Consider the following 11,643-nt stretch of genomic DNA (forward strand, 5'->3'; position numbering starts at 1 on the left):
ATGCTGCACATGTTTTCCTCAATGAAAATTGAAAGTGTGCAGATGAAACTAGTTGGAGGTCCTATTTCTTTTTGTGTGATAGTGAAGAGTGGGGTTGGGAGGGGTGAGATATGATCAATGGCTTAAGTTTAGAGCTTTGACTGCTCAAGCTCACACCAACACAGGAAAAGCTAAGGGGTAAGAAGTAGGTTAGTGAGGCTTTAGAGTGCCAAGAATGCAATATGGCTGAAATTTTCAGATTTGTAATTGAAATTTTAGTGAACTACCAATATCATGTTCCCGAAAAGAATAAGGGGACCAATCACATACTAGGTTTATCTAATACAACAGAAAAAACTACATTGGAGGAAAAAGGATTAGAGAAGAGAATTTTTGAATAAGGGAAAAAAAGTAGTGCATAAAATTCAACAAAAACAGATAAAAGAGGGAATGTATGTTACTTAGTTGTCTCAAACAGTTGTGAATCTACACATCAATCGTAAGGTTGCATGCCTTGCGCTTGATCTATAGATCACATCATGTAAAGGGAGAGAGAATGCCTCTTTGGTTCATTTCTTTGATTTGCCAATCCATCCACCAATCAGCCGAATTTGCTCCCCTGTTTGGGCTTTTATTGCTTCTCCAAACTTAGAAATAGTATAGATAACCAGAAATGAGGAATGAAGAGGGAAAAAAAAAGGGAAACATCAAAAGAAAATAGATACATATCCTGCAGAGACTTCAATCTCCCAATCATCTTCAGGCTAGTGAAAGGTAGAGTCCTTGACTGGGAATTCTTCCATATCTGGCAGAACCTTTAATTAAAGATTATCTTCCATAAAAATGACCAACCATTACTTATCTTCTTTCTAAAGAAATCTCCACCTTCCTTCCAAAGTATTGATCTTTAGCATTTAACAGAGATGAGAACTCTGTGGGTACCATCCTTCGCTTTCAAATAATTTAGATGTTTTCATCTGGAAATTTTTATTAAATCGTAAAAAAAGAACTTTACAAATAAAATCATTAAAATAAGGTGTTTAGAGGACTGAAAACAGGAAAAACTCGAAAGGAGAGCCAAAATAAAGTAAAACAAAGATAGAATCAAAATCTCTTTAGAACTTCAATTTTGTTGAAGATGATACTGCATCATAAACTCGACAAAATTGATGGTATAATTTACAGCCAAACTATTGTTAATTTAGATAAAATTCAATAAAAAGTAGGTTTTTAACAAGACCTTTTATATCACTATTATAGGTGCACTAGAATTTATCAGTTGTTTTTACTCTTGGTTTTTCCTTGACATGCTTCAAAGTAATTCTTGCATGCAGATTGAGCAACATTCATATGAATTGATAATTCCTAGTGAAATTATTTGTTAAGCTGTTTTAACATGATAAAGGAACATGACATGCAGTTAACACAGTTCAAACTTGCCAAACTAGTATCTCAACCAGTTGTATGGCACTCTTTATATTGACAAAGGAGGAAACCTCCCAATGGTTGGCCATAATTGTAGGGTCCAAAACTAATGGAGGAAAAAAGGAGCTATTTGACACATCCCAATCCTCTTTATGATTACCAGAAGACTAACATTAAGATAAAGCATTGAATCAAAGCACCAGAGTAATTTGATTAACTGTAAAACTGTACAAATCCTGAAACACTGGTCAGATGGCACTAACGGATAAAAGCACAAAGGTAAATGTCCATCAAAATGAAACTTTCAAGAGAAATAACTAAGTAAAAGAAATAAACCAGTAGGAATATAACAAATACCTATGAAGTCAATATCTCTTTAAGAATATTTAAAAAGATTTAATAAATGAGTTGTTATCTTACAGATGTTTTCTCTTATGTGTTCCCTCTGATTCGTAGAAGTAACCAGAAGCTCCATAAATCTCTTGCATCTAGAAAATTGGGACAAGTCAGTTACATTTTGTATAATTTAATCATACAAGAAGATCCAACAAAAGTTGCAGTGTAATTGCAATATTTATTAATGAACATCACACTTTTTGAAACCAAATCATTTACTATGCAGACTTGTCAAGGAGAAAGTTTCATTTATTGCTTTTTTTCAAAAAAATCAGGGAAAAAGTCCTGAAAATTCAACTTAAATTTTCACAAGTCTTGTCATCTTGATATAATCAGTATCCACAATGGATTTTGCAATTTCACTTTCAATAGTTAAAAAAGTTTATTTTTCAATAGACCAAGTACCTCTTAAAGATCTCTCAAGGATCTTTCAAGGATCTTTCAAGGACAAAGTTTATAATTAGTAAATGTGATTTTAGGGTCATCTGCAGGCCTTCATTCAGCTTTTACGATACTTTGAGGTTTATGACACACCTTTGCTTGGCCTTGTATTATCTATATTATAGCCTTTGCCGAGGTTACGTTGTTAACTAGTGTATAAGATTCTTTCAAATATTATAATTTTTATCCGTTCCCTCTTAATTTATTCTGCTTTTCCCACCTCAAATCTATAAATGGCAACAAAGCTTGAGATACTTATAAGCATTTTAAGTACCAGACCGTAAAATCTAGTACGGGGCATACTGTTCCATGCTAGCAGGGATATGATTGCTGGTGCCACCTATATGAACCAAGGGATGTCTTGTACCAACACTTGGTATGGGTGAATTGGTTGGGTGTCAGTTTAAGTACCGACAATGGTAATTAAAATCTTGCTTCTAAAAACAAATGGGATTCGAGCATATCTGATTTCGCAGGTGACACTACTTCAGTCTCTTTAGGTTAGTGCAGGTTCTTATTTTCTTGTAACATAGAAAGAAACTAAAGGGGAGGAGTTGAATAGTTAGATGAATGTGATCCTAACTCAAGTTAGAGCTAATGACCCTGAATACTTTCAAGTGAAAGTTGATTTCTCTCTTCCAATATTACTTGTTCCATGTAAAAACAATTATCTTCTCAATCTCCTATGATCAAAACCATAGTCCGCCAAATCGATACCGGTAGGCGTACCGGTGGCCTACCGAACTCGTTCGGTACCAGTTCGAGGTGTACCAAACCAGTACCACAGGTTCGAGCAGGTTCGGCTACTGCGCAATGTTTTTTTTGGAAGTTCTCTCTTTTGGATCTTTTTCTATGAATTTAAGTTTAATTTGATATTTTTTGTTGTTTTCTTGAATTTTTTTTTTTTTTTGAAGTTCTCTCTCTTTTGGATCTTCTTCTACTGCACGGCGCTGTGGCATACTGAACCCGTACCGGTGCGAACCGGTCCGGTTCGCACGTGTACGCATCCGTACCTGTCAATAACCGTGTTTCACTACCATACCGGACCAGTCCAGTATGGGCTGAACCGGCCGGTACGGGCCAGTTCAGCATACCATGGTCAAAACTAAACTAAAGTACATTATGCCATAAAGAGACTACTTTTGTTCTTTAAGAAAGAAGATTGCACTCACATTGACAAAAATATTTTATTCGCAGATCTGCCATCATTGAATTGAATATGTCAGCGTAGTGGACTTCTTAAGAGATATATAAATGCATTTTTCAGGGAGAACCAATCCAACTACATGAGCCATCACCTTTTCTTTTAGTGATTTTCTTCACAAATTCACAGTCAAACTGAGCAATTATAAACATCACTCGCTATGTTGCATAGCTTTGGTTTCCTGTATTCAAAGTCATAATTGGCACAACTATTATGAGGACAAGATGCATAGAGTATACCTCATGAAATTGTTAGCTCAAGTTCCCCTCTTGTAATTAATTAGAATTTGAATTTACCTATTATAGGATTATGTAGTTTTCCTTTTATTTACTCCAGATTTATTTTTAGGGTTATGAGATGCGAGTTTTAAGAATCCAACAGGATCAAGAATGCCGATAGAAGTGCTTGATGCAAATGGTTCAGAAAAGCTTACAACTCCAACAACTAGAAAGCCATCTGTCATCGAACTAAAACAGCTAAAAGGATCTTGATATCATATTATAGCAGTTTGAATATAAGTAGTGCACCAGACAAATATAGGCATAGACACATGATACAAGGGTTATCTACCTCTAAGTAATGCATATGCATCCTCGTCAGTCTAAGCCAGCACGTGTCAATGGGCACAACTCAACAAAGGCTAGTGCAAACTCATTTCCTTTTCTATGAACCTTATAATGTGAGCTGGCATGTTACCAGCACACACCGTACAGTACTACATTGTGTTAGCCCATAACCATGACAGTTGTGGTGTGGGGCACTTCAATCCTTGGCCAGAAAATTTCGTTACATAGAATATCATAGTTTGAAGATAAAGATGAGACAGTTGTTATTGAACTGCTAATCAGATAAGCTATCTAAAAGATTGACAATTGCAGAAATTAAAACTCAGTGGAGGAGTTATAGCCTTTCTCATATTAGACCTATCAAATTCGCCAATATTCACTATTCTACAACTGCCACAAGATGTGAAGGCAATAGGTTACTGAGTTTGCTCTTTTGGTACCTTTAACGTCAAAGTCAATCCCTCCAGAAGGGACAAAGTCTAGGATTTAGCTATTGTCAACTTGGGCCTTCCTGAAGGACTCAAATTAACAATTATGAGTAATCTTAGGTTTTGACAGGAGTTTCATTTGTTTCTTTATAAATAACCCTGTATTGACTCTCTCTCTCTTTTTTCTTTTTTCTTTTTTTGCTTTGGCGGGTTCTTCATACAATGCATGTACGAATACACCCAATGTATTGACTCTTTGAAGATAGACTTGAACAGCAAAATATTCTTAATACTCTCTATCATTTTATGTGAAAATTTTTCCACATATTATATTCCTTTTGCTTCTCCCTCTTGCTCTCCTCTCTCCTATTCTTCAATCTAGATTCTCTTTATCCTAGTTGATATAAATGAACCTATTGTTTTGTGCATAAAACTACAGCAAAGTGGAATAAATTATCCATTGCAGTTTATGATCAAGAAAGTTGTGGAAATGTTCAGTTGCAAGATGCACAACCACATTGTTGCTTATTATTCTTTTCACGGATCTTTAAAGTAACATTTAGTCTAAAGTCTAAACTACAGGAAATGATGCTTAAAGATGACATGAGCATTCAAGTCTGTTAAGCAACACTTTGGGTACCCAAGGAGCAATTTTGATGAATGGAACATATTTGGTTTCATCCATGATTATACTTAACCTCTCTTCAATTTTTTAGTTATGCAAAACTATTGTTAAGTATCAGCATGTTGCTACATATTTTATAACACATACCATAGTAGCATCTCATCAACATGATACTGAACCCATAAGTAATCAATTTAATATTAATTCATGTGCATATGTATCATAGTTTATCAAATGGTCCAACCATGCTTAACCATTATGGCCTTATGGGTTTTCTAATAATTAAATGAAACTCATTGAAGTGTAAGGCCTACATGGGAGTTAGGTACACTTGTCCAGATTTTTTATCAGATCACAAGGCAACTTAAGTATTTGTGATCGTAAGATGAGTATTAAGCCATGTTATCTAAATGCTCGGCATGAATACCAAGTTTTCAAGGTATACAAAGTGTTTGCAGTTGAGCCTCCGAAAATCCGACAAGAAAAGACATATAAAAACATATATAGTAATCAATAATTTGACCACTTAATGCTACCACATAAAAAATAATTTTCATATCTTATCAGATAAAAGAAAGTTTTGACACTTTAGTAGAAGCATCTAGAAAAAAAATGAGATTTGAACTATTCAAAGCAGCACAGAAATGTCCTTTTACAAGGCACCCCACAATTATATGCCAAACGCCCACACTTTGGGCATAGTACCAAAGAGCATTGTCGTATTTAAGTGTCTAATAGTTTTGACACTAGATTTCCTAAAAACACAGGCTTTGATAGTTAAAACAACATTAAGCCTTCAGTAAGCTTGAATTTGGGATTTTAGTTTTCTTTTACCATGAAGGGTTCTTACCAATACAAGATGTGCCAAAATAAACTATGATAAAACCATCTGTAGCAAAGATGATCAGAGTATGCATGCAGGTGTTATAGGCCATTGCATTCATCATAATTCTTAGGGGATAATAGCTAAATGGGGAAGAGAGTAAAGGATCACAAGTGATCAAATGGGGAACTAAGGTGGAAAGGAGTTAAATGCCAACTCAGCCTGTATCTATGCAGGGTTCACATGGAATTCACTCAAACACCTTTCCTAGGTAAAAACACAAAAGCATATTTATTCATAATGAACTGAAAATAACAAGTATGTTCTTCCAATTAAGCTACAAGATATATAGCATGTGGCACTAACACTAACCTGATTATCCAGCCAAACAAGAAACTGAACAACAGCTGCACCATCTCGAATATGTGCCATTCTTAAGCCATCCAGCTCCGTAGGATTCTACAATGTGATGATTACAAGTGGAATTTATAAGAATAACTTATAGAATAAGTTTTTTTCCTGCAAATACAACACATTGAAGAAAAATGCATAGTTAAAGTATAAATAAAACTAATATCAAGATACTGAGTCTATCTTACAATACTTTTGTCCTTCCAGATCACCCACAAGCTACAAAAATGAATTAAATAAAAAAACACTATTACTCTGCAAAGACATGCATATAACGTCTTAACCACAATCATAAATTTGAAACCCAAAAGATTTCTTTTAAATATTTTAATTATTTGAGCATCTGCATCCCTGAAGAATGATTAATTGTCACAGAAAAATATAAACCACCCAAATGCATGCATGATATTCCATGGTGTCACTACCGGCCAGCTTTCCGATGCTGCCACGTCGAACCTGTATGGCACCATCAGCGTCTCTACCAGCAAATATGCTCACATTGTAGGGTAGAGACTCCACGAGACAGAGGATGATGACATTGGTGGGGGAGTAGAGGACAGGGAAGCGGGCGGTGATGGTGTCGCCATGGGGGTTGTGGAGATGGATTAGTCACGATCTCCGAAGCCTGCAAAATTGTTTCCTTCTAATCGGTAACTCCCTCCCCACCAAGCAAATGGAGGGTAATTTAGACATTTTACACCAATCATTAACAGTGTTAAGGAATGGATAAACGACTGGACCACACTGCAACAAAAAAATAAGTTATGGGATATAATTGCAACTTTTTAAAAATTTGGGGCCGAAGCTTTTTGCCCAAACTAGAATGGGTGTCTCTGTAATTTTCCCAAATCTTTATTGTTAATTTTACCACCCATCCATCCTTTTACTCCACATATGTGTGCATAGGTTATGCAATTCAATCTTTAATGAAGCATAACTTATACCAAGTTCTAAAAAAAAGCAATGTAATACCCGTAAATTAGCAACCAAAAATGATCTTTCATGAATCCTTTTTAATAGTTGTAATTAAAAAAGCAAAGAAAAGAGAAATATTTCTCAAGATTCACAATTTTCTGGCCCAACTTCCCGGAATTTCTAGTTCGTGATTAGAAAATAAAAATGTGCATGCCATTGTTTTATTATTTGTGCAAAAGTAAGCATAGATATCCTTCCGGTGAACCCATGAGATTGTGTTAATTTGCATGTAAACATACGACTGCTTTAGAACATTGAGTGACAAAAATTTACCTTGATAGCTTTTGCAAGGGCCAAAGGTGATTGCTGCATGAAAACCCGATCAGGTATGAGCTTTGAGTACAAGGCAAGTGAGCATGAGGTTGGGTCAATCCATATCATATTATGTTTCACTTCTTCTGCTGTGTTATCAACATTTCCTGTCACATCTGAATCAACTTTTCCAGCTTTCTGAATATCACTTTGAGAATACCTAGTAGCTGATGAATATTTTAGCTGCCCAGATGCAAGCAAGCTTACATCTGAATCAACTGTATTGTATTCCCGGATTTCAATTCCATTTTCAGCCATAAAACAGAGTACCTATTTTCAATAATTGAAAAAAAAAAGAGTAAGCTAGATATTAGAGTTTGCATGTTTATCAATTTTCTTCAAGTTTTATCCAAAATTTAAAATAAAAATGTATGCATAGGTAATTTTTCAGTATAAAGAATGTTGTTTTCCAAAAATATGAGCATGAACATTTTTACTAGAGCCACAAAATGGAGTAAACACATATTCAATTGAAAACTGACCTCAGAAGAGATCTTTCTCTTGTCAACATAAAAGAATGCTGACTCAGATGTAACTATAGCATATGCATGAACAACTGGACTGTAGGCTACATCATTTCCTCGAACGTTATATAACCAAGCAACCTAAATATAAATTCAAAACAATGAAATGTGAGGATACTAATGATGAGTACCACAAAGTTAAGATGAAGGAATCTGTCATCATATCAAGAAACAAGATTATTAAGGAAATCAGAAAAACAAATGAGAATAGAGGCATAGGAATTCATACCTCATCAAGCGCAGTGATTATAATAGCATAAGTTTTTTCCACTTTAAGTTTTTCTCTCAGATCCTTCAACTTTTCTGCTACAGCACGGCCTGAGAATTCTAATGGATGTATAGTTACAGGTAGAATAACAGCTGAAGGCCGATCCTTCCAAACTTCATCAACCAAGTTAGAAGATAACTGAAATAATTTCTGTTTTTTCTTTAATAAAGCATGCTCCCATCTCTGAGCAGTTTCTACAGATACACACCAGGAATCAATTCCTACTATGGCATCACTTGGTAGATTCTGATAGCACAACAAAGAAGGTAGCTTATTAAGACTTAAGAGGCTGATCAAACTAAAATTTAATATTTTAGACCAAGAAACAGTCATCCTTCCCATATAAAATTCAGAATGTTGCTGAGATAGCACAAAGATATGCCCAAAATTTATTCTGCGACATTTACAAATATCAATGATGAAAAGACTCTCATTCATTGACAAAAGCAAAGTGGCTAGAATTTGACTTTCAGCCATCTCAGAACCAAATAATGAGTGCATAACTTACAATCCACAGTTCTAGGAATTAGCAAAAGCAAAGAAAAAGATTCACCAAAGACAATGATGGCTCACATCAGCTATCCAAATTTCGACTGCTGGATCTTCTCCAATTCGCATGAGTTTCCACTGGTTTGTCAACTGTTGTGTTGCCTGCAAAAAATATCGCCCATCGGTCCACAGCAATGCCTCATTCATTGTTATAAGAGCCAAACCTATTGAAAGATATATGGTTACAAGTGTATTCAGAAATATTCCTGATCATAAATATTTGAAACTTAAAAACATTAATAAGAAGATATAATAATCTGAAAAAGGTAATAACTGATCTTTAAGAGTTTGGTAAAAAGAGACAAGATTCATATCTTCAAAGAGATCTTTATAGCTATTTATATTTATTCTGGAAAGACAAATCAGCTCATCAAGTGCCCTACCTAACCTATCAACTAACATTTCTTGATAACTTTTCACCTACATGTTTTATCTACAATTCTATATATCAAATAACAATAGTTCAAAATGTTGGAAAGGAATGTAGAAGAGATAGCAACACAGAATAAAAGCAATGAGAGAAATCACTATCACACACATAAGAGAAGAATACAACCTAGTTGTAACTATGCTACCAAGCCACCAGTTCTCTGCAGATTATTACATTTGATTGCTCAACCATTCATGAACCTTCTTCAGTTTGAACCCTTTCATGATCAAAAAAGATCCATTGTATCCAAATCTCCAAGATTCATGAAAACGAACCCTTAAAAATTCCATGTCCAATGACTTTGTCCATAGTAAACGACTTAGTATTTTAATTGTCCTGCTGTTAGAGATAATGGAAAATCACATCAAACTTCCACCTATTACTTTCTCCTTGCAATTATCATATCTCAAGAAGTGGAAAACTGCATATAGTTGAGCATATGCAGGTTTGTCATTGGATCTTCCTTTTTGAGGTTTACAAAAACAAATGAATCTAATAAAGCCCAACACCAAAATCCACACCAATGTTCATTTAACAGAGTAATGAAACACCGTTATATCAGCCACCTCTTTCTAGCACCACACAACTTTGACAAGCATATACATCAACAAATCTTAAGCAACCTTCAAGATAATTATATCCGACTGATCCCACAAAGAGGTTGCAAATAAGTCTTCCAGCTCTGACAAATAAGTTATTTACTTCTCCATCGTGGCTATGACTTCCTAGGGCGTGTTTGTTTTTACTTGTCAGAAGTATCTAAGATTGGCTTTTCAGATAGAGGGAATATATCTTTAGATTGTAGAGGCATATTCATATGAAGTTATCCCAATAGGAATGTGCATATGTAGGTCAATCAGTTCCTTGTTTGCCTTACCCTTACTCTTCTTCGCATCTCGAAAGAGAAATCGCCTTTGAAACGATAAGCGCTACGCCCCTCGTTGCCTAATAGTTCTTGCTTCTTTAATCAATTACCTGCTGCTTTCCACTAATGATATTCAAGAGTTGGATAAAGTTTCACTCTCGATGGCAAGAGAGTTTTAAGAACTTGAGTATTGAGCTGAACTTCTGGCCAGTTCTGCTATTTGTTTTACTGGAAGTTCGTGCATAGTAAAATCAATTTTTAGACATTAAAATTGTTGTTAATTTGTTATTGATAATAATTATCACTTATATATTGCCTAAATGGCTCATTTTGGAGAGAGAGTTAGTATGAGAGCATTAAAGTAGCATTACATACTTGGCTAACTTTTCAGGTGAATTTGGAACTTCAGTTCGAAAGCTTGGGTAAGTTACAGGGAAACAAACAGACAGAAGTGCCGGCAACAGACTGAACTTGAGTTCAAACCCCTCAACTAGGAGGAGAAAAACAAACCCCTAATTGCAATTGAGATAACAGGATTGAACTTAATCACAGAAGACATGAAGATCTCCAAATCATAAATACAGTACTCATGATAAGAGAGTTGCAGTCAACTAATCATGTACTGCATCCTATATTTCCTTCTCCAATTATCTTCTCACTTAATGTCTTGAATTCATCCTTAGATGATATCTCTAGTGCAATAATTTGAATTGACTTTCATATGGGAAAATTTGCATTAAAATTATCTCATTTCTGTGACACAACTCCAGCAATTTATCAAAAATAACAAATATCTAGAAACTTGAGACTTTACTGGGCTGTAGCTACGATCAGCATGAATCATGCTCGGAGGCAGATTTTATGAATCAGCTCATAGGCCGATTAAAACAGAACAAGATCCAATTGAATCACAGAAATCAAGTGAAATGAGAATTAACGGTATCCTATAAAAACAAAAAAAAAAGGGTCAGTTCCTGACTTAGAGAAAAGCCTCACCAGCACTTCCAGTGAATCCAGAAACGAAGGCGCGCCTTTTGTCCCTCGCAGATACATACTCACTCTGCGACACAAGATCACATCAAAAACTCCACCCAACAGCACCAAAAGAACATCAAATAAAGAAGAATTACCGTTCATAATCGAATCAATACTCAAAATTAGAAGAAAAAGAACAGCGGCTTTTTCTCAGGGTAGAGGAAAAAACATAATACCTAAACAAGAATTCGAGGCAAATGAAACCAGAAACTTCGATAGGAAAGATCGGAACTCAGGGATCAACGTCTTTCGATCGGGATGTTTAGAGATCGAAAACCTAACCTGGTGGTTGTCTTCGGAAGGGACGACGAGGGCGTGGAGAGGAGGGGAGTGGGAGGCCATTAGGGATCGCAGGGCATCGAGGAGGTCCTCCATGGCGCCTCGTTC

General features: G+C 35.4%; 1 protein-coding gene across 1 annotated transcript in view; it reads right to left on the reverse strand.

Annotated features, from left to right (window-relative positions):
* The window catches only part of APP1 (aminopeptidase P1), a 28,683-nt gene that overhangs the window by 16,868 nt on the left and 172 nt on the right, over positions 1-11,643 (reverse strand). Inside the window, exons 1-8 of the mRNA XM_088701131.2 lie at positions 11,539-11,643; positions 11,218-11,281; positions 8,951-9,090; positions 8,339-8,623; positions 8,068-8,190; positions 7,547-7,855; positions 6,260-6,346; positions 1,825-1,892 (exon numbers count right to left, since the gene is read on the reverse strand). The exon at positions 11,539-11,643 is cut by the window's right edge and continues 172 nt beyond it. Coding sequence (XP_088557257.2) covers positions 1,825-1,892; positions 6,260-6,346; positions 7,547-7,855; positions 8,068-8,190; positions 8,339-8,623; positions 8,951-9,090; positions 11,218-11,281; positions 11,539-11,631 — 1,169 coding nt within the window. The 5' untranslated portion in view covers positions 11,632-11,643. The remainder of the gene's footprint in view (positions 1-1,824; positions 1,893-6,259; positions 6,347-7,546; positions 7,856-8,067; positions 8,191-8,338; positions 8,624-8,950; positions 9,091-11,217; positions 11,282-11,538) is intronic.

This window comes from Phoenix dactylifera, chromosome 7 (genome assembly GCF_051530095.1).
Source record: "Phoenix dactylifera cultivar Ajwa chromosome 7, Ajwa_hap1_PhDact_Kaust_v1.1, whole genome shotgun sequence".
In the NCBI taxonomy this organism is placed as follows: domain Eukaryota; kingdom Viridiplantae; phylum Streptophyta; class Magnoliopsida; order Arecales; family Arecaceae; genus Phoenix; species Phoenix dactylifera.